Consider the following 22,839-nt stretch of genomic DNA (forward strand, 5'->3'; position numbering starts at 1 on the left):
ATTCATGTTCATGCTAAAGGTTAAATAACTGTCAATAGTTATCCTCCCTATCCGTGTGGAAGTGGTGAGTTTTTGGCTATTTAAGTTTAAAGGAATAACTTGAAGGCTACCGTTTAGGTCGCTCGCTCTCTAGTTTGCGAGTTAGCATGTGTCTCAAGACCCTGCAGTTGCGCAATATGTTGTAAATAAAAAGAGTATAAATGTGACTATAGTCGTGTTTTGTCATCTCTACAGGGCTCTAATAATGCTTTGTTCATTTTAATCTGAAAAAATGTATTTATTTATTACTGATTGATTGATTTTCTTTATTCTTGATTTGTTTATTTATTTTTCATCTTATTTTGTGCAGAAAAATAAAAAGTAAGATATTTGAGAACAGTGGAATGTTTTATCAGAGCTTTTAGAAAAGGCCTCCATGCCCACACCAAAAGTATTAAAAGCAACATTTTCATGGAAGAGGAAGCCTAAGAAGGTAACCAAGACACGAAGAAGCAAATTTGATGGTAACTTATTGTTTTTAGTGTATTTTATAGCTGATTTAATACATGGGTCAAAACCGACCCGTTAACATAAGAGATGATACCAGAAAGCTAACACAAGAGGAAGGTTAAAAACAACTGTGCTGAACTTGGACTAAGAACTGATATATGATATATTCTTCGACAAACGGATATGAGTTGAAAAATATTTGGTTTCACTCGCCCCACTGTTTCCTATTTTCTGGGCAGCAGCTGACAAAGATTGTCTTGTCATCATGGCTGCCGTCTTTTTGACGCTCTCGAGCCTCACTCTGTTGATTGAAGCAGGTATGTCCTTTAGTTCATAATAATATGGCCGCTCTGCATCAGGGGCAGGGCGGGCAGGGCCTCACCGGATCCAGCAGGGGGTGCACCTTTTGTACTTTATATGTACAGTAATGTTTAATGTAGTTATTGTTAGTCAGTGTGTATAAAACTAGCCCCACCATTCTTGAATGTACTGCAGTGTTTTTTGCGTCGAGTATGGCAAAAGTGGTATACGTATATGACACGCAATGTCTAGCAAGCCCTGCGTCCCGTCTGGGTTTCAAACTCGAGCTCCTATAATTTTTACTTTACTTACAATGAAAACAGGCAAGGTGCCGAGCAGAAATTTGACTATACACTACCACTGTATAATACTATTGTATAATTATAATAATTATTATATTAATAATAAATAAGAAATTGTTATTATATTATGTATTTCTACATAAAAATAAATATTTAGCAAGAAGTTTCAAAAAAATTTTTTTATTTTTATTACTTAATATAATATACATATATTTAAATAATTTTACAAAATAAAATATATACAAATAAAGTCAGTTTTCCCCGTATTAAAATAATAAATTATATATATAAAAAGTAAAAAAAAAATAATAAAATAGAAAAATTATATAAACAAATAATATTCTTAAAATAATAACATGAAATAAGCGTGTTTTTGATTTGCATTATTTCCAGGCTTCTGCGGCCACATGAAATGACATGGGGGCTGGCCAAATCCAGCCCCCAGGCCTTGATTTTGACACCGCTGATTTAATCTCCCTAGCTCCAATCTCAGTAATAAGGACTACAATAGAAAATAATACAGTACATATATAATACAAAATAATAATACAAAATACACTTACACCACACAATGCCTATTCATTCTTGTAATACCTATAAACAGCCACTGGGTGACAGTAAAAAAAGAGACTTGGACTTTGAAGGTTCTGCCTTTATTGTACTACGTATATTGGTGCAGTTATCACCGAGTCCTTCCAAGTCTGCGTAGCGACAAGCAACCACACATGCAGTACTACTACATGTACTACTAATACATGAGTGCTTTCTTTGAGATGTGAACGTGTTCCTCGTTGCTGCAGCGGCCTCCTCATGCGCCGTCACCTGCTACACGGACTATGACGTTCTGCTCAACTGCTCGTGTGGTTCCGTACCATCGCAGCCGCTCCGCCTTTTGGTCAACTGCAGGTAAATCATCATCACGGCGATCAACTTTCCATTCAGATACTCTTTAGTTAGATGCTAATGTTGCATAGTATTTTGTTAGGAACATTTTGATATTTTATATTTATAAAACAAGGCAAGCTTATTTATAGAACACCATTTGCACACTATGTCATTCATAGTGTTTTACAGAAAGAAGGGTAAAATCTCTTTAACATTGACTCATTCTAAAATAATTAAACATAATTCCATTCATTCATTTTCTACCGCTTATCCTCGTCGTGAAGACGATGCCAGATTTTGGCAGCAAAAAACTGAAACGCAGCCTCGGAACCCAGAAAAGCGTCTTTAGATAAATGTCTGTAAAGTCATGCTGAAATCTGTGGTGTCCAAAATGTGGCATGAGTTCCATTTGCAGCACATGGCTGGATTTTATTGGCACTTTCTCAAAATATAATCTAACAAGAACAAGAAAACAACAGCAGCAAAAATTTTATAATCAGAAGTAATTTGAAAAGAATGAAGTCAAAATTAATCTCAGGAGAAAAAACTAGAATAGTCCAGTAATATTATAAGGAAACTATAACATTATTTTAAAAAAGGTTAGAATATGGGAATAAACTCTAAATATGATGGAAATAATTGAAAATATTACTGGGATAAAGTCACAAGGCTATGAGAATAAAATATACTAATATAAGAAAGTCGAAACATTTGGAAATTAAAAAAAAAATATGTCAAAAATAAAAAAAATCAGGAATAATTTTATACCGCTTATCCTCATTAGGGTCGCAGGGTATGCTGGAGAGGCGGGTTCCACCCTGGACTGGTGGCCAGCCAATCCCAGGGCACATATAGACAAACAACCATTCACACTCACATTCATACCTATGGACAATTTGGAGTGGCTAATTAACCTAGCATGTTTTAAGAATGTGGGAGGAAACCGGAGTACCCGGAGAAAACCCACGCATGCACGGGGAGAACATGCAAACTCCACACAGAGATGCCAGGTCTTCTCGATCTCCTGACTGAGGGGGCAACATGCTAAACACTCGTCCATCGTGCGGCCTGGACTGGGCTAATATGCTCATATTTTCTGTTCTAGTCAGGACTCGAGCAGCAGCATTGTGGATGCAGTGCAGCTGTTTTACAGCTCATTTATTGACCCCAATGAGAAGACTGTTGCAGTTTTCCAGCCTGCTGGAGACAAAGGCATGGCATAGTCTCCCTAAATCTGGTTTAGACACTATTCCCTTGATTTTGGCAATGTTTTTAAAGTGGTAAAAATGGGATGATGTTATTGATTTGGCCGTTAAAGTTTAACACCAGTACTCATTTTTGTGTCAAAAATGGTATCTTTGGCTAATTTATGGCACAACTGTAGTTGACAAAGCTCATTCTCCGTTTTGCTGTTGTAGCGACGGAGAGCTTCACGCCACGGACAACTGCCAGGTCACGCCTCCTCTGTCCTGGTGCGTCATGTACCCGCACGCGCTCTACGACATCGCTGCTATCGGCACTGAATGCACGGCGAGCGTCGGTCATCAAGAAGGGCCGGCAGCCGTCATCACGACGAGCGAATTGTCCAGCTGGGCTCTGAGTGACGTGGGTAAGCGACAAAACTGTAGACCAGGGGTCTCAAACTCAATTTACTTGGGGGCCACTGGAGCTAGGGTCTAGGGAAGGCTGGGCCGCATCAGGTTTTCCAAAAAAAAAACAAAAAACGCATTTATTAAAAACAGAAAAATATACAAACTTTTTCAGTGCTTTGGTTCTGATTTTCTACAATAAAAGCTCTGATAAAACATTCCACTGTTCTCAAATATCTTCATTTTTATTTTTCTGCACAAAATAGGATGAAAAATAAATAAACGAATCAAGAATAAAGAAAATCAATCAATCAGTAATAAATAAATATAATAATAATAATAAAACGACAAATAATAAAAACATATAGTTGGTGGGTAGACAAATTATTTTTTTTCAGATTAAAATGAACAAAGCATTATTAGAGCCCTGTAGACATGACAAAACACGACTATAGTCACATTTATACTCTTTTTATTTACAACATATTGCGCAACTGCAGGGTCTTGAGACACATGCTAACTCGCAAACTAGAGAGCTAGCGACCTAAACGGTAGCCTTCAAGTTATTTCCTTTAAACTGAAATAGCCAAAAACTTACCACTTCCACACGGATAGGGAGGATAACTATTAACAGTTATTTAACCTTTAACATGAATATTAATCAAACGTAATAATTTTTTCTGGGTACATGATACCATACAGCATCCATATCAAACTTGCGTGGGCCGCACTAACATTAAACTTTCATGTTTAATGTTGAGGGGGCCTCAAACTAGCCGCGTGTTTGAGACCCCTGCTGTAGACCCTTTCTGCAGAAGAGGAGACGTGCGGTTGACAGGAAATGGAGACCTCCGGCAAGGTCTCTTAAACATTAGTCATCTGCGAAGTCAGTGTTACTCCCGTCTAGGATGTTCTTAAAAGTACACTTTTTCACAACAGTGGTTGAATACAACTTTAAATGGGCGATCAGGATGTTTAAGGCAGGAGTGTCCAAACGGTGTATTCCGCAATAGTGTCTCAACAAAACCAGGCTTTATGCTCATGATTGCAGCTCAACCAAACCTAAATCCCCCAAACAGAGTTATAGTGTACCGCAACCGGTGGTTGTCAACTTACTTTGTCAACTTCTCGGCTTTGTGCTCAGTGTACGTTGACATAAAGGGGGCCAACATAACGTTGTGAAAAGGCTATGGAACGCCTCTGTTTGACTGCATAACTAACTTAGAAATAATGTCACCATTCAGTTATTAGCCCATATTTCCACACAATAAGTAAGATATGGTAGAACCAGAGAGCAATAAAGAGTGTGGAGTGATTTCTGATTGAGAACTAATTTTGAAATATTTCTGGCCACCTTATGTTGTATATTTGACTGTTGTTGTAAACACTGACTTATTAATATCTATCATCTTATGCATTAAAACCAGTGAAACCTCTGCCTCCTTCCGATGTGCAAGTGATGAACGTCGGCAGGTTCTACAACATCACATGGGACAATAGCAACAATAATAGACATCTTCTTATATACAGGCTGCGCATCCGAGCACACCAAGGCTTCTCACAGGTGAAAGTTTACTTTGCAACTTTGCACTTTTTTTTTTACACTTCTGGTGTTGAGATGTCTGGTGTCCGCCTTTGACAGCATCCAGAACGTTCCTTCTCGGTGGATACAAAGTTCCTCCTGTTGGATCGCAAGGAGCTGCCCCTTAGTGCGAGGTTTAGTGTGGAAGTTCAGGCCAAAATGTCCCCCGGTAATCCGTCTCAGGGTCCATGGAGCGAGTGGAGTTCCACAGCTGAGTGGACATCATCGCCTGCAGACTCCCCAGACGTTGCAGGTAAACCAAGCGTCGGGTGCTGAAAGTAGATGGAGACTTGTTGTGTTTTGCCACCTCTCCCTGTCCTTTCACTGCTGCGTTAAGACCTAGCGAGCCAAGTAGCCAATGAAACCAGCGTTTTAGTCGTTCTAAATGGGCAACGCCACGGGGAAATCTGCTATTTGCCCCAAAATGGATGAAAGATGAGACAGCTTCTCTAGGAATAATGAGAGGTACAATTTCATAAAACTTGAAAATGAAACAAAACAAAACAATAAAACCCGGAAAAGCGTCTTCTAGATAAATGTCTGGAAAGTCATGCTAAAATCTGTGGTGTCCAAAATGTGGCATGAGGGTCATTTGCAGCACATGGCTGGATTTTATTGGCACTTTCTATAAACGTAATCTAACAAGAAAACAACGGCAGCAAAAATGTAATAATCAGCAGTAATTTGAAAAGAATAAAGTCAAAATATTAAGAGAAAACTGTTGTAATATAACAAGAAAAAACTAGAAAGGAAACTATAACATTATTTTAAAAAGGTTAGAATATGGGAATAAACTCAAATATTATGGAAATAATTGAAAATATTACTGGGATAAAGTCACAATGCCATGAGAATAAAATATACTAATATAAGAAAGTCAAAACATTTGGAAATTTTTAAAAAATATGGCAAAAATTAAATAATCAGGAATAATTTTACAAGAATAAAGTGACTGACTGTGTGGCCAACATCTTATCCATTCGACCACCGTGCGGCCAATTGAAAACATAAAAAAAACAGAATTTAATGAGAATAAACTGAATATAATGTTAATATGATATTATAAAGAAAATAACATAGTTTTAGTAGCATGAGAACGAAGATGTTGGGGGGAAAGTTATAATATTAGGGGTATACAGTCCAAATATTATGGGAATGAAGTAATAATATTACAGGATCATCAAGAAGAAAGCCCAAATACTTAATAAAAAAGTGTTTTTTCCTTCAAGTATATATAACTTTTTAGCATAGGCTTTACAAAATAAAAAGACACCCCCGTGTTATACAACATAAGGCACCACGTATGTGAGGGGAGAGATGATCTTGCAAGTCAGCGTGACATGAATGTGTACTAATTGTAGTCAAATCAAATTTAATAATGTACGTTTTAAAAGTCCAATAACAAACCATATTTTTATCACAGGCAGTGATTGTGTGCACAACCAATTCCGCCCGGCAACAAGTAGCATGTCTGTGTAGTCCAACAAAACAGGAATAGTTTTTTTCCTGTTTGTATCCGGCCTCCAAACATGATTGATGACGTTTGTGCCATGTGTGCTTTATAGAGAAACAATCCTGGCTCTACGCCCTCCTGGTCGTCGTCCTTGTTGTCGCTGTGCTGTTGTTGGGTTTCTCCCAAAAACCGTGAGTACTAAAATGTAAAAAAGTACTTTTTTAGTTGGGATTTTTTTGACGTTGAAGTTGTACGACATCCTCTTCAGAAGTGTCGTCCATCAATTATCATCGGATTTGGCTGGGGTTACATTCTGTAAATAGGGAGTAGTAATAATAATACTAATTCATTCATTCATTCATTTTCTATTCTGTAATTCATTCTACAATTCTGTCATTTCTTTTTTTGCCATTGATTTTCAGTAATATTATGGCTTTAAATTACTATTAATGAAATATCAAATAACACATTAAGCTATTAAAAAAATGTAACAATTTAAGTCAGGGGTCTCAAACACGCGGCCCACGGGCCAAATGTGGCCCGCAGGACACTACTTTGAGGCCCCCGCCTTGATATGAAAGTTTAATGTTAGTGCGGCCCGCGCAAGTTTGATATGGATGCTGTATGGTATCATGTACCCAGAAAAAATTATTACGTTTGATTCATGTTCATGTTAAAGGTTAAATAACTGTTAATAGTTATCCTCCCTATCCGTGTGGAAGTGGTAAGTTTTTGGCTATTTAAGTTTAAAGGAAATAACTTGGAGGCTACCGTTTAGGTCGCTAGCTCTCGAGTTTGCGAGTTAGCATGTGTCTCAAGACCCTGCAGTTGCACAATATGTTGTAAATAAAAAGAGTATAAATGTGACTATAGTCGTGTTTTGTCATGTCTACAGGGCTCTAATAATGCTTTGTTCATTTTAATCTGAAAAAAATCATTTGTCTACCCACCAACTATATGTGGTTTCTTAAGTTTTTATATTTACCGTTTTATTGTTATTATTATATTTATTTATTTATTACTGATTGATTGATTTTCTTTATTCTTGATTTGTTTATTTATTTTTCATATTAATTTGTGCAGAAAATAAAAATTAAGATATTTGAGAACAGTGGAATGTTTTATCTGAGCTTTTATTGTAGAAAATTGGAACCAAAGCGAAGTTTTTTTAATTTTTTTGTTTTTAATAAATGCGTTTTTTTTGTTTTTTTTTTGGAAAACCTGATGCGGCCCAGTCTCACCCAGACCCAAGCTCCAGTGGCCCCCAAGTAAATTGAGTTTGAGACCCCTGATTTAAGTATAATTAATATTATGACACCCATAGTTCAATATTATGATTCCCATAATATTCTAACTCCCCCCAAACAAATTTTTTATTTTGTTTTCTTGTAAAATTGTGTCTTTTGTCTCATTAGAATATAACTTTTTTCTCTTAATATTTTGACTTTATTCCCGTAAATTTGCAGATGTTTTTTCCACTTCTGCTATTTACCAAAAACATATTCATTCATTAATTCATTTTCTACCGCTTTTTCCTCACGAGGGTCGTTGGGGTGCTGGAGCCTATCCCAGCTGTTTTTGGGCGAGAGGCGGGGTCCACCCTGGACTGGTGGCCAGCCAATCACAGGGCACATATAGACAAACAACCATTCACACTCACATTCATACCTATGGACAATTTGGAGTGGCTAATTAACATTAGCATGTTAATTAGCATGTTTTTGGAATGTGGGAGGAAACCGGAGTAAACCACGGAGAAAACCCACGCATGAACGGGGAGAACATGCAAACTCCACACAGAGATGGCCGAGGGTGGAATTGAACCCTGGTCTACGAGCTGTGAGGTCTGCGCGCTAACCGTTTATTATAACCAATTATTAGCCGTGCCGCTAATAATTCATTCATTTTCTACCTCTTTTTTCTCACGAGGGTCGCGGGGGTTGCTGGAGCCTATCCCAGCTGTCTTGGGGCGAGAGGCGGGGTACACCCTGGACTGGTGGCCAGCCAATCACAGGGCACATATAGACAAACAACCATTCACACTCACATTCATACCTATGGGCAATTTGGAGAATCTACCGCTAACCACTCGACCACCGTGCCGCTAATAATACTAATAATAAATATAATAAAAAATCCGCAATTAAAAATAAACATTGCAGTAAATAAAACCACAGAAGCTAATATTTCATTTGCAGCTGTGCAGTGTGTTGCAGACAAAGAGGGAGATGATAAAAACATTGCTCAATTGTACTCAGTGTATGGTTTGGAGCGGTCATGTGCAGACTGACGTGACAAGCGAAGCGAAAGCAGATTCGGACTCGACGATGAGCGCACTTCCCGTACGCGGCGATAGCGAATGCTCTTCTCAAGCGCTTCAGTCTACCCTTTCCTGGCATCACCTCTCACATAGCGAGAAACCACTCGTGCGCCGCACATCACTTCACAGGAAGTAACGCGTCACTGACAGCGGTGACCGACGCTCAGTTGCAAGAAGAGAATGAACGTGCGATTTCTGCAGTTGACTTGCATCAGATAAGGAACAAATAAAAACCTGCACAATTCAATGAGATCCAATACAATGTTAATACAGTAAAGTCTCGTTATATCGATATCGGTTATAACGAATTACTACTAATTACGATACTATTTTCATTTCCCGGCAAATTTCTAGTCTTTTATGATATAATTAGTTCCGTTAGTACGATACCCGGTTATTATGATAATCCAGTTACTACGATGCCCTTTTCATCTCCCGCCAGCCAATTTGGTCTGCTTATATCGATACAAAAGCAGCTTAAATCAATTTTTGCTTAAGGATTTCAATACCAAAAAAGAACACGGCGAACGGCTGCTTCCAGTCAACTTTATTTTTCACACTTCCACCACCAGAGCGCAGCACACACACCGATTCTCGCACTTCCTGGTTCACAGGTCATGCTCAACCCGCCCCACATAGCTGGCCAAACACATGCCTGCAACAGAAGAACCAACTGACATAGCATACACACCTATTCCAACGAAGACACAAGCGTACAAATACATGTATTTAATTGTGTTGTATTCAGATATCTTTTTATCGCTTGCAATAATCACTGTTTTTCATATGTACGTGCTGGCGTTCGTTGGTTCTTCTGTTGCAGGCATGTGTTTGGCCAGCTATGTGGGGCGGGTTGAGCATGACCTGTGAACCAGGAAGTGTGGGAATCGGTGTGTGTGCTGTGCTCTGGTGGTGGAAGTGTGAAAAATAAAGTTGACTGGAAGCAGCCGTTCACCGTGTTCTTTTTTGGTATTGAAATCCTTAAGCAAAGATTGATTTAAGCTGCTCGACATTGTTCTATACTATAGAACAATGTTGAGTGCATTATTGCCCACTTTTAATGCAGTTCGGCGCAGGATCGGATATATGGATAGTCCGGTTATATCGGTATTTTTTCCGAATCCCGAGAATATCGATATAACGAGACTTTACTGTATATAACAATACATGTTTCATGTTCCTGATAAGATCAACAAAGTATTCGAAACCTCTCTCAGTACCATCCAATGCCGTTGCCCACCCCTGCAGACCACAACCACAAACATGGAACTTTTCTAATCATCGTCAATACTCCGTTTTCCTCAGGTTGTTGCTGAAAAAACTGCAGCTGAGCACGTATGTTTCCAAGCCGCACGACTTCTTCAAGCCCCTCTACCTCAACTACGGCGGCAACTTCAAGGTGAGAAGGTGTACTTTACATGTGTGGCCGCCAGGCGGCGCACAGGTAGGGAACGATGTGCAGCATCTGGAGCCACTCATGGGAAATTCCCTTTTAAAGTCACACAGAGGGGCCCCTCTTGGGGGGGTGTGAATAATCATTGCGCCGTGGCTCCGGTGGGCCTTTTATGACGCACCGTGGTTAGATGTTTGGGGAAGAAATAACTAGCTCAGTGGAAGAAATACCCTCTTCATGCAAATGTCATGTTAATGTAGCTTGTTTTTGTCCGAAATAAGGGGCTTTAGCTTTTTTTACAGAACATTTTTATTTGCACATGAGCCCAAGAAGATGTTTTCTGTGCATCTGTGGATGAAATGTCAAATAATACGAAACTTTCCTTCACTTTCGGCTGTTAAGCTAATTCAAGGTTGTGCAACTTTTTTCCAGCTAGGGCCACATCATGAAAAATGAAAGGATGCAACTTGGCCGCTTTGATATTTTGTAAAGCAACACGTACCTGGCCAACCAGTCCCGTCAATGTGTTCTAAAAGAGAAATGAAATGATATTAGGTTTGCAATTTGGATGAAATGTTTTATGACTATTGCCCTGTGTTTTAGCTATTTTCATTTGCACATTTCATGAAGGAAATGTGCATTGAGGCAATTCTTTAATAATAATCATTTCTGAATGTTCCTAAATAGGCTTTTTACTCACAAACATTTAGAATTTAAAACCAGTATCGTAAACAAAACAAATCTTTTTTTTGAGCTGACACAAATAAACAAATGTGAGAGGTCTCGCTCGTTCACATTTTGTATTTGCTTAACGTTTATGGGCGAGTTTAAGAGCTAATATGCTAATGATAAAGAAAAATAGTAATATAAAAATATGCTTGCTGACTGTATTTTTTAAATAATGGCACAAATTGATATCCTTTTATATAAAATTTGATGTAATTATCATTGTAGTTGCACGTTGAATTGTTTACTACAAGATTTCCACTACTTATTATAGATAAAAACTTATTAAATCTCAATTAAATGCGATTGTGAGTTAACTATAGACAAAATTCAGTTCATTCATTCATTCATTTTCTACCGCTTTTTCCTCACGAGGGTCGCGGGGGTGCTGGAACCTATCCCAGCTGTCTTTGGGCGAGAGGCGGGGTACACCCTGGACTGGTGGCCAGCCAATCACAGGGCACATATAGATAAACAACCATTCACACTCACATTCATACCTATGGACAACTTGGAGTGGCCAATTAACCTAGCATGTTTTTGGAATGTGGGAGGAAACCAGAGTACCCGGAGAAAACCCACGCATGCACGGGGAGAACATGCAAACTCCACACAGAGATGGCCGAGGGTGGAATTGAACCCTGGTCTCCTAGCTGTGACTGCCGGGCCGCCAGCCGTAGCTTTTAGGATTGAAAATGTTGCATTCGGGTTAAAAGAAACAAGTAAAATGAGCTTAAATATGCATATTTTTGACTAATAATAGGCCAAATGCAATCATAGAACAACATGATTTGTGCTACTATGTTTTACTACTTCGCCAAGATGGCAATGATTGATGGTGGTTGGGTTGTGAATGCACTCAAAATGTTAAGTGTAAGTATGCAAGACCTCCAGATGACCCACAAGTCTCCGAATCCGTTTGTTTGCAGGAGTGGGTGAAACCCGTGTTCAGCGAACACGACTTTTCCAGCAATAATGCTCACATGGACATCATGACCAAGACGCAGCTCCACTGTGAAAACAGCCACCAGAGGTCAGATGAAGCAGAACCTGAAGGCGGTCTCCTCCCCCGCATGCCTGCTCCAGACCGCAACCCGCTGCTCCATTCCCAGGATGGCGGCAGTGTGCGGGGCACCGGGCTCTCTGCCCGACACGTGTCCATGCATACAGTGACTGTGTCGGGAGAGGAAGACTTTGACAAGGAGGCGTCATGGAGCTTGAGTGACAGTGAGTCACCAAGCTACAGAGAGCTGGTGGGCCGTGACTCCGATGAGCCTGACATGTTTCAGATGGAAAGACACGGTGGGATATTACAAGAGGACAGACAAATATTCAACAATGCGTCAAACGCTTGGCTCAGAGAACCAGAGAGAACATCACTGGCCTCCAATGAGCAGTCAGAGAACGGTTACCCGTGTGTAGACCTGGACACTGTGGACAGTGGCTACGGGGAGTGCGGGAGCCCATCCGACTCCAACTGTGGAGTGGATGGAGATTTTTTACACAAGCACCAAACATCACGTTCCAACTATGTGAAACAGTGGATGATGTCCAGCACCTCTGGAGAAGACTCTGCAAACCATCTCCACTGAACATGTGATGGACCAATATTCTTTTTCTCTCTTTATGGATTGTATATGCTGTTAAAAGTTCATTATGTGTCATTCTAAGAAGAGAAACAACGCTTTATGAAGAGCGAGGGGACATTTTCTCATCTTTTTTTATTCTCTTGAAATGTTGATGCTTGTATTTTGTCTTTTGAAGCAAAATAATGTTTCTCAGAACAGTGTTTGCTCCAAAGTCAACTATGTAAAACAAATGTAGCATAGGCGTGTCCAAACCTTTTCCACTAAGTGCCACGCTGAGGAACTAAATGACGCAGGGGGCCACATTGTGTGCCATATTTTGATTAATTTTATTCAATTTTAGACTCTCCAGTTGGGCAAGCATGTATGTTTTGGAGATATTAGAGTAAACCGGAGTACCCGGTATGTTCCCATTGTGAGGCAGACGTGCAAACCACTGGCACACTGTGACAGTTGGTAATGGTAATGGTAATGGTTTCATTTCATTTGAACATGCATCAGATTCCAATTGAATGCATCCCATAATCAGTTCCCAGTTCCACATGTCCAAAAGGAGTAGGAAGAAGCAAAGCTTATTAAATCATACCCCTCCATCTTGTACTTTTACAATCACTGTTACATTTGTTCACTTCCTGCTTTCCATAATACAGTTTAAGGTTTTTTTTGTTTTGTTTTTTTTAAATAATGTACCTCGTACAAGGTGATATGACCATATAATGACATAATGGGTACCATAGTAAGTGTCAATATTACATTTGTTCACTTCCTGCTTTCCATAATACAGTTTAAGGTTTGTTTTGTTTTTTTATTTTTGTAATTTTTTGTCCCTTACCGAAGTACAAGGTGATATGACCATACAATGACATTATGTGTACCATAGTAAGTGTCAATATTACATTTGTTCACTTCCTGCTTTCCATAATACAGTTTAAGGTTTTGTTTTGGTTTTTTTTTGTATTTTTTAAATTTTGTAATTTTTGTCCCGTACCGAAGTAGGAGGTGATATGACCATACAATGCCATAATGTGTACCATAGTAAGTGTCAATATAGTGATATATATAGCACATCATGACTGGTTCAAGACTCTTCATCCTTGTATTTAGCAAACATCAACTGCTTGTATTGTTTCTTGAATTGGCTCATCGTTGTGCATTGTTTGATTCCCTTACTCAATCCATTCCATAGTTTGATTCCACATACTGAAATGCTATGGCTAGCATAACGTAGTCCTAGCATAGAAGTGTTTTAAATGTACTTCTTCCCTGAGATCATATTTCTCCTCTCTTGTAGAGAAGTATTGGATGACATTTTTAGCTAATTGCTTATTTTTAGCCTTATGTATTATTTTAGCTGTTTTAAGATGAACTATATCAGCAAGTTGAAGTATTTGTGATTTTAGAAATAAGGAGTTAGTATGTTCTCTGTAGGCGGCATTATGAATTATTCGGACGTGTCCTTACTCCTCCCATCCGCCAGTTGGCGCTGTGTTGACTAACCGCAGTGACTTGATGACGGTGGAGAATCAACTGACGGTGGCAGGAGGCGAGATGGCAGCGTCCAAAGTGGACGGAAAGGAACTGTTTTAAAACAATTTAGAGGCTTCTGCTTTTAATTGTTGAGTTTACAGTCGACGACAAGGTTCGGATTCGTGAGTTAAATGTAACTTTAGCGAGCCTGTCCGCGAAAGCTTCCCCTGTTAGCTTGTCTGCTACTGCTAGCGGCTGCCCGTTGACAAACAAACACTCGAGAAGATGAATTTAGCTCAGAGCACCAGCCTCCACTCGCACCTCCGCGACGAGGAGGCGCTGGTGGTGGAGAACGCCATAAGGCTCGCCGTGGACTCCATCTTAAACGTGCTTTACGGGGTCAACAGCAGCCGCAGTCGGGAGTACCAGAGGATGGTGGCCGACAGGGACAAAGAGATCCAGCGTCTCGAGGGCAGGCTACGCGAGATGGAGCGCGAGGCACACACCTTGCGCCGGTGCGGCGGCTGCGCGTGCACGCTGCTCTCCGGAAGCGAGCGCGACCAGGTCATCTCGTCCGCCACAGGTGAGAGACAGGCCTCGGAAGAGCGGGCCGAAGGCGGGGACGCAGAGCCGGAAGCCGGAGAGCAGGAGCAGCAGCAACAACAACAACAGCAGCACTGTGAACTGAGCTTGTCTTGTAAGCTGGCATTATGTACCTTTTATGTCCTCACCTTTTATTGTTTTATGTCGTATATTGTTGGGTACCCTTAAATACTCCCTCTTGGTTATTTAGAAATCATTGGGTGTATGTGCTTATTGTTTTAATGGGACACCAGAAAGTACACTTGTACTTGTACAAATGTTTGTTATAATTGGACATCAAATACACTTATGTGTTTATTGTTGCAATTGGACACCCCCTAAAGTACTGAAATACACTTATTGTTGCAAGTATACCTGCACAAGCTGGTGGCAGATTTCGCTCAATTTGTTTAGGATTTGTAGCTCAGGCCGCATCTACTGATTTTCTAATGTTCTAATGCCCTTCTAAATGTCAATGTTAATGGTACAAATAATAGTAAATACATTATGTGTGCGCTGTAGAAAATGGTTGGATAGACACTCAAAGCATTTGAACCCTTCTGCCTCCTCCACCCACAGTGGGCCTCTTTGCCAATCCACCTTCGCACGTGCCCCCCCTGAGCCAGGAGGCGTCAGCAAGTCTCCCCTTTGCTCCCGTCAGCCGATTGGTCCCGGAGCTGGATTCAGCAGACCCCTCGGGTGTGTCAGAGGACTCCAGGAAGTCGCCGTCGGCTTCTTCCAGCGGTGTGGCTGTCAAAGAGGAGCCGTGCGACATCGACTCTGTGCTCATCAAGTGGGAGATGAGCGAGGAGAGATTTAGGGAGCACCAGGAGCGAGACAGCAGTCTTTGCTGGGATGAAGGTAGCGCCCCCTAGTGACCAGGGATTGGAAATGAATACTTGTTTTTTTATGTATACCAAAGTGACCTGGACCGTGGATTGTTGTGGTTCTTTTAGACCAACTGGAGCGCATGGACGGGATGAACTACGGGGAAGTGGACTCAGTCGCACACCAGATGACAGAGGCGGAGCAACTGAGGTGGGATTTTTAATCATGAAAGTCTTGCAATCACGACAAATGAAGGATGTTGTCACATTTTGCCTGCCCATAATTTCATTGCCGTGCATGAGCATTGTAATAATCTGGTTCACATGGACAGGTTGTCACTTGATGTGGGTTCCACTGTACCAGCACAGCGTAACTTGTATACTCACAGCCTGTCAATAGATGCTAGTGAAGTATTGTTAGCCGACATGCTCACCTGTGTCACTCACCTCAGGAACAGGAAGAAGCGAGTCTCCATGGCGGAGCTATCGGAGGAGGCCCAGAGGCTGAAGAGGGCGGCATGGAGAGCGGCCTCCAGGCGATACTACGCCCGCAAAGTGGCCCGCCAGCAGTCGCTCCTGGCGCGCCCCGGCCCCTTCCACCACCAGACGGCTCCCCACTATGCCGCCTCCACCTCCTCTTCGCATTGCCTCGCCTTCGGGAATAAAAAGAAGCGGGCGCCGATATCCACGTTACCTCAGGAGTCGCAGGCCCAGCAGAGGGAGGCGTGGCGAGCCTCCTCCAAGAGGTACTACTACGCACGTAAAATGGCTCTGCACCAGACCGAACCCTCGCAGTACCCTCTGCAGCACATAGAGCCTCCAGAGCCTCCAGGAGAAGCACAGGATGAGGTGAACTCGTACGCCGACAGTGGAGGACTGGGAGGAATTATGTGTAGTTGATACAAGACGGAGGATGTTTATGCACTGTAAGGTACAATATTTATTGGTTATGGATCCAGTTGACAAGCACTAACGAGGAGCCTTATCATCTCTTCCTACTGCAGTCTTCACCTGTCCAAATACTTTTCCCTGACTATAATAATCGAGGCTGTGTTCTTTTTCCCCTCACTCACTGGCACTACAGCGCCCCTAGCGTGCAAGAGCCGCAATGGCAGCTGAGGCCGACTGACTTCTTCTTAGCTCAACATCTTTTTGGTGGTACTATAAAGAGTGTTGAATAAAAATGTCATTAAATACATGCTATTGTGTGATGTTGTCATTTTGGTTGGGGATTTACTTGCATCATGCACATTTTTCCACACAAGACAAGCAGACGTTTGCACCATGTAGTCATTTATTCATTGTTTAATGAGCACGCAAAGAAAAACATGTTGAATGTTTTGTTACAGAGACAGTTATGGGCTTCAAGCAGATCCAGAGTGAGCTTAAAGGTCCTACAAATGCATGCAGACAGCTGACGTTACTGCAAGCCTGTTTGTGTGTATAAGACTTGTAATAGGATCCAAGAGACAGCTGTTATGGGGGATGAAGGCTGCAATGTGACGTGCAAACGTCGGTAGGCAGCACATGTCTTTCTATTTTTTACAAATAGACAAGGATTTTGTGTATTTATCACCTTTTTCTTCCATCTGGTAAGAAAGCGCCGAAAGGGGGCGCTCTGCTTGTACTACCAACGCTCGGAGGAGAGATGCGGGTGGATTTTAGCGAGAAGAATCGGACTTGTCACGTCTGAACACGCGTGGACGAAGTAGCATACGCTTCTTGGTCGCTTTTAGGTGAGAGATACAGCGCAACATTCACCAATTTGCTTCAGAGGGAGCACAACTGACTCCGTATTTACATGGGGAACGGGGTGGTGGGGGGGGGGGGGGGGGGGGGGGGGGTTAGGGCAAAATACGCCCAACTGACAGTGGATTCACTTCTCTCCGGCTGAGGATTTATTAATGTGCTCGCTTGAGGACGTTTCGGTAGCACAAGATTCATGTTATGTCTTTCAGAGCGTGGACAAAGGGACAGATGGTTGTTTGCAGGCTGCGCGCACTGACCGTGTGCACTAAAAGGCTCCATGATATCTCATTATTCGCGGCTGTTGGGCATGTTAAATGATCCCTGAGCAGCCATGTTATTGCATTTCACGTATATTTAAACAGTCTGATAGCGTAAAGATAAGTCAACAGCATTTTAAGCTGCGGTGCCATGTATTAGCGCAACAGTGGTGCGCTTTCAGACAGACTTCCGTGAGAATTGGTGTAATATTCTTAAATGTGGTGATAGTTTTGACATAATGTTATAATTTTACAATGGGTTTGTCTTTTTTTACTCACTATAAGCCACTGGGCAGTTCCACTTGCATCTGGGTGCACCTGTGCACTCTTGGAGAGGTACGCTTGCATCCACCGGTTTCTATTCACTTTTGCTCGTTTGACATCGTTATCCTTCTATTTTGAAATGTCCAAACCACAGGAAAAATGTCTCTTTGAGCCAATAAATATCATGAAAGGACCGTTTGTCATCTTCCAAAGAGGCTGCGGAGCTTTAGCGGCTGTTTAAAAGTCTTCTTTGAGCTCAGCTGAGCGCAGACTGACAATAGCGTCTTGGTTTGAATTGCTTGGCTGGAGGGTGGACCAAAACAAGTTGGACATAAAGGGGGAGATAACTGTATACGTGGGGAGAGGGGTTTCATATTCAAGACCTATGACGTGGCATTTTTAAATAGCATTTTGGACATTGGATTAATTAGACCCCAAATACCAATGTTAGGGGTTTGGGGGCATCTCTGGGCCTTTAAATAATGGTGTATACCAATATGATCACCCCTACATGTTGAACTAACATGGAAGTGTCCTTTTTGCAGGGATTGCTGGGAAGAAGAAGGAGGCAGTCGAGGTTGGGCCATTGGAGAAGCTGTCATAGGTGGAACCACCAAGTAAAGGTAGGAATTCATGGCTTCCCCAGTGGCCAACGGTGCCCAATATTGCTTGGGATCACACCTAGAGACTGTACACTCGGCGTTGAGGACAAGAATGGACGGTTTTCAGGTTTAATTTGGTGACTTGGTCGCCTTTTAAAGCAGTCAGGGCTAGGCCAGTGCATTGACAAGCAAACATGGAGGGGCGGCTAGAGGGAGCCATAGCACGGAAGGACGACGCCTTCCTGATCCTCAGTTCTCACCAAAGCGGATGTTTGGCTATTTTAATGTTTGAAGACACTTAAATTCATCCGGAAGACACTCCATTGTTCAACTGAAGCATTTGTCGTCGTAGTTATTTGCACTGTATTAGCCCCTTAGGGTGTGTTCGTCCTTACTTAAACTGCTTCCCAAGCTGACTGAAATCTGCCTTAGTTGACACCCAAATCCCACTATAAGCACAAATATAGCGTTGAAAAGTCAATACAAGTACATATCGTGAACTTTTAAGGCGAGTTTATATAGTTTACACGGCTATTTTTGATTATTTTAGCCGAGCTGTGCTTGGCCGGGAATCTTTTAAGATGGCCGCCGGGTGCGCGGTGACAGGTGACAGCGGCTCCTCACTTCCTGGTTGGTTTGTTTTGCTTTTAAACAAAGGTGAAGAAGGCTTTCAAAGCTAGTGAATGTATGATAAATAAAAGTCACTTAATGCTAAAAATATGTTTACATCCTTACTTTATATGGAAGGAACAAAGCACTTCCTGGTTGAGATTGATGCTTTGTTTTGGTTTTAAACAGCAGTGAACTGACACGTGTGTCAGCTAGCTGGTCCGTATGTGGAATAAAAGAATGTGGAAAAGAAGAAAATGTTGGGGAAAACATCCACACATCTCTATTATTTGTGCAAGGGGCAAATTCACACACGTATTTGCAGATACAAATGACCAGACTGTGGGTTTTTAGGTAGCTCACTTTAAATACCTGCCATCTTGAATGATGCTGAATTGTGGTGGCATTGGGACACATCCTCTCAAAGGGCATCGTCTGCGTAAAGAAGAACACAATTATGTTACTAAAGCACATGTCATTTGTTGTTGGTATCTTACAACTAAGAAGGTATCACAGCTGTCAGACAAACATGCCAAACATTATTGGTGTAATTTAAATTTGTACAGCAGCGAAAGGGTTAAGTTAATGTGCTTTCAGTCCACTGTTGTGGTGCTGAAATGAGTGTTTCCACGTGTGCCCCCTCTCGTGGACATGTCTGCTTATGACATGTGCACGCCCTGGAAGCTGCTGCATGCATCTCCGTGTTGTGGTCATGTTACAATCCTGCTCTTACGACGTTAAGACCTCCTTTCAAACACCCTGACACATTCAGGAGTGTGTTACATAACAAGTCCTGTGGTTGTGTGCTCTCACTGAGTCGTTCTTTGTCTGTTGGCCGCCACTAGCCGACGCACACACCTTCCTGAGGAGCTATCAGCCGAGCCCGTAGACGCACACGGAGAGCAGCCCGGTGCTGAAACTCTCTGATGCTTGTTAACTCCTTTCTTGCTATGGCACTGTAGCCCAACCCCGCCCCTCCCACACACACACACACGTCACGGTTCACTGCTTCTGCGGTTTTTGCCATTTTGGTGTCCTCATCTTATGGTTGCTTTGTGTCGTTGCAGCTCCTTAGCCGAGTCGGACAACGCGGGGGGACACTTCTTTCACTTCCTGTGGGAGCTCTCGAGGAAAAGATGTAAGCTCATCCATCGTCTGTTGGGTGTGGGTGAATCCTCAGTGAAAGTGTGTGGTAAATGTAACACTGGAGGGGGGGATGCACTGAAGCAGGGGTGTCTAAATATTTTGTACCGCAACATATGTACTGTAGATATGCTAAGAAGTGTAGGTTAATTGTCCACTCCAAATTGTCCATAGGTATGAATGTGAGTGTGAATGGTTGTTTGTCTATATGTGCCCTGGGATTGGCTGGCCACCAGTCCAGGGTGTACCCCGCCTCTCGCCCCAAGACAGCTGGGATAGGCTCCAGCACCCCCCGTGACCCTTGTGAGTAAAAAGCGGTAGAAAATTAATGAATGCAGCTGCTTCGCTCTTTGCTTTTTGTTCCTCCTATCTAATTTAAATGTTTAACCGTTAATACGCGCTGTGACGCATGATGCATCCGACGTAATCGGCCATGTGACATTTGCACTAAATGGAAGCAGTGTAAACAACGTTCATTCCAATGTGCTCATGCGTCTGGACATTCCCTGCATCCAGAAGCTACGTGACCGTTGCTACATGGAGTAAAAACCCTCTATGGTTTTATTCTAGCACTTTGATTACTCCAAAACAAAGCAGGGGATTTATACCCAAAGGTAGCATAAATGGCTCCTACAGTGTCTATATGAACTATTTTCAACTTCCTGTCTATTACGTTGTCTACATGAGTCAGAAGGTTGATGCAACGCCCTACCAAGCTTGCTGATTCGCTTCTCATAAACGGCATTCTTCCTCCCTCTTGTACCTCCCTCCCTCCCTCCCTCCCTCCCTCCAGCCGGTGCCACCGCCTTCCCTGGCCGCCATGATGGAAGAGGAGATCATCGAGGACCGGGCCAAGCTCAAGCAGGGCCTGGTCAAAGTGCTGGAGTGCGTGGCCACCATCTCCTCGGCCGCCGCCGTGGTCAACCCCATTTTTGGCGTGGCGGGCTCGCTGATCCGCGTGGTGCTGCACCACATCGACGACGAGGACATCCGCACACTCAAGCGCGAGTTCGGCTCGGTCAACCGGGCGCTGGACGAGCTCTCGCACAAGAACCGCAAGGCGCTGGTGGAGATCCAGAAGGAGACGCTGGACGGCCAGTACTGCCCGGTGGAGGAGAACCTGAAGAACCAATTCAGGAAGTTCATGGAGCTTGTGGAGGCGCGGCCGGAACACAGCGAGCGCAAAAAGGACGACTTTATGGAGAGCTACGCCAACGACCTCGGCGACCAGAACCTGCACACGCTCTACGACGGCGTGGTGGGCAAGCGCAAGCTCTTCAGCCGGCCCATCCTGGAGGTCTACCTGAAGCACTCTGGAGGCGACCGACGCACCATGGAGCGCCTGTGCACGCGCCTCACCTACCTCTTCTGCATCGGCCTCATCGCCCTCATGGGCTATGCCGCCGTCATCGGCGACGATGACGCCGGCCTGAGCGAGGAGTGGGCCGAGAAGATGGAGCACGTTCAGGAGAAGATGCAGCAGGCGCTCCGCATGTGCCACTGAGAGCTCCTCCTGCGCTCTGACCACATTCCACATGTGACTCCTCCCCCACGTGCCCCTTTTTCTCCTTCTGGAAGCCCTTTGGGACCACCCGCCATCCTAACTGGAGTTCTTTGTTACAACTCACGCTTTCTGTGGCCTTCAGAGAACGTACTTTATATTCCCACAAGGACAACACATTAAGATTACGTCTCTGATGGGCAGGGGAAGTCCGTCATATTTAGGACCACCCATGCGCTACTAAACTAGATTAAGATTACGTTTCTGATGGGGAGGGGAAGGCCGTCATGTTTAGGACCACCCATGGGCTACTAAAATAGGGTGTTGGAGGATATTAGACTCTCACTGAAAAGAAAAAATGCATCATCAGCAAAGCCACAAACACGCACTCATAGGTTCTCCATAGAAGTGTTGTGTGTGTGTGTGTGTGTGTATAATCCCCACGGATCTCCTAAATGTCTAACCATGCAGCAACACAAAGAGTTACACTACTTTCATGACTTTTCTACACTACGTTTCTCCACCGTAAAGCTTTAGTGAAACACTACATAAGCACTTCCTCCTCATCACCTCCCTTGCATTGTTTGTCATTTAAAAGATGGGCATTTGAGCTCATTGAGGGGTTGAATGTGATTACTTTCACTTTGTTGGATGTGCACTTTACACGTGTATATATACCATATACATGCACTACATAGCCACCATTTTGACAGCAGTTTAAGTTCAGCCAGCAGTGCCTCAATGTCGGGGTTTTTCTTCATTAGCTTTTGTGGCCAAATGTTTGTTACTCGGTCATGGCCACACCCCTCCCACATGATCAACATCCCACAGAGTCAAGTATACAAATGATGGCTAGAAATCTTTTCTATTTTGTGTCATGTTTTCGTTTGGCTCTTTATGCATGTTTGTAAGCACCGCTTTCAATACATATCAAAATAAATATGATCAATGCTGCTGATGGGAGTCATTTGTCAACGCATAGTTCCTGAACGCATCATCCATGTTGAGGTTTATTGTACTGCAACAGACCTGACAAAGTACTCCTCAAAACCAACTTTAACAAAGACCACAGTGTGGGTCATAGAGGATCTTCGAGGAGGAGCTATATTATCCACTTGGGCGAGGTTAAGATGTGACTAGGACAAAAATAGCATAATTACCTCGGAGAACAATTTCATGGACTGGTTCTGATGTAAGCCTTCTAGATGTATTT

The 22,839-nt window shown here is 42.6% G+C and overlaps 3 protein-coding genes across 3 annotated transcripts; all 3 read left to right on the forward strand.

Annotated features, from left to right (window-relative positions):
- The first annotated feature begins 754 nt into the window (after positions 1 to 754).
- On the forward strand, positions 755 to 13,836 carry il21r.1 (interleukin 21 receptor, tandem duplicate 1). Its single transcript, XM_078790503.1, has 9 exons — positions 755 to 806; positions 1,892 to 1,997; positions 3,082 to 3,198; positions 3,395 to 3,585; positions 4,993 to 5,129; positions 5,208 to 5,400; positions 6,713 to 6,791; positions 10,226 to 10,319; positions 11,969 to 13,836. Exons 1-9 carry the CDS (start codon positions 755 to 757, stop codon positions 12,629 to 12,631), a joined length of 1,632 nt encoding a protein of 543 aa, XP_078646629.1. The 3' UTR covers positions 12,632 to 13,836.
- Positions 13,837 to 14,103: 267 nt separating this feature from the next.
- Positions 14,104 to 16,689, forward strand: LOC131105685 (uncharacterized). Its single transcript, XM_058054074.2, has 4 exons — positions 14,104 to 14,789; positions 15,254 to 15,535; positions 15,631 to 15,712; positions 15,954 to 16,689. The coding sequence occupies exons 1-4, from the start codon at positions 14,378 to 14,380 to the stop codon at positions 16,399 to 16,401; spliced, it is 1,224 nt and encodes a 407-aa protein (XP_057910057.2). The 5' UTR covers positions 14,104 to 14,377; the 3' UTR covers positions 16,402 to 16,689.
- A 482-nt stretch (positions 16,690 to 17,171) lies between these two features.
- On the forward strand, positions 17,172 to 22,589 carry rpz (rapunzel). Its single transcript, XM_058054076.2, has 4 exons — positions 17,172 to 17,237; positions 18,317 to 18,394; positions 20,050 to 20,120; positions 20,919 to 22,589. The coding sequence occupies exon 4, from the start codon at positions 20,946 to 20,948 to the stop codon at positions 21,627 to 21,629; it is 684 nt and encodes a 227-aa protein (XP_057910059.1). The 5' UTR covers positions 17,172 to 17,237; positions 18,317 to 18,394; positions 20,050 to 20,120; positions 20,919 to 20,945; the 3' UTR covers positions 21,630 to 22,589.
- Positions 22,590 to 22,839: the final 250 nt, after the last annotated feature.

This window comes from Doryrhamphus excisus, linkage group LG5, assembly GCF_037039965.1.
Source record: "Doryrhamphus excisus strain RoL-2023G ecotype Guam linkage group LG5, RoL_Dexc_Guam_v1.1, whole genome shotgun sequence".
NCBI classification, from domain to species: Eukaryota; Metazoa; Chordata; class Actinopteri; order Syngnathiformes; family Syngnathidae; genus Doryrhamphus; species Doryrhamphus excisus.

Coding starts and splice junctions, on each gene's coding strand:
- il21r.1 (XM_078790503.1), top strand. CDS start 755: ATGGCTGCCGTCTTTTTGACGCTCTCGAGCCTCACTCTGTTGATTGAA. Junction 807..1,891: donor CACTCTGTTGATTGAAGCAG/GTATGTCCTTTA, acceptor TCGTTGCTGCAG/CGGCCTCCTCATGCGCCGTC. Junction 5,401..6,712: donor AGACTCCCCAGACGTTGCAG/GTAAACCAAGCG, acceptor TGTGCTTTATAG/AGAAACAATCCTGGCTCTAC.
- LOC131105685 (XM_058054074.2), top strand. CDS start 14,378: ATGAATTTAGCTCAGAGCACCAGCCTCCACTCGCACCTCCGCGACGAG. Junction 14,790..15,253: donor CTGTGAACTGAGCTTGTCTT/GTAAGCTGGCAT, acceptor CTCCACCCACAG/TGGGCCTCTTTGCCAATCCA. Junction 15,713..15,953: donor ACAGAGGCGGAGCAACTGAG/GTGGGATTTTTA, acceptor CACTCACCTCAG/GAACAGGAAGAAGCGAGTCT.
- rpz (XM_058054076.2), top strand. CDS start 20,946: ATGATGGAAGAGGAGATCATCGAGGACCGGGCCAAGCTCAAGCAGGGC.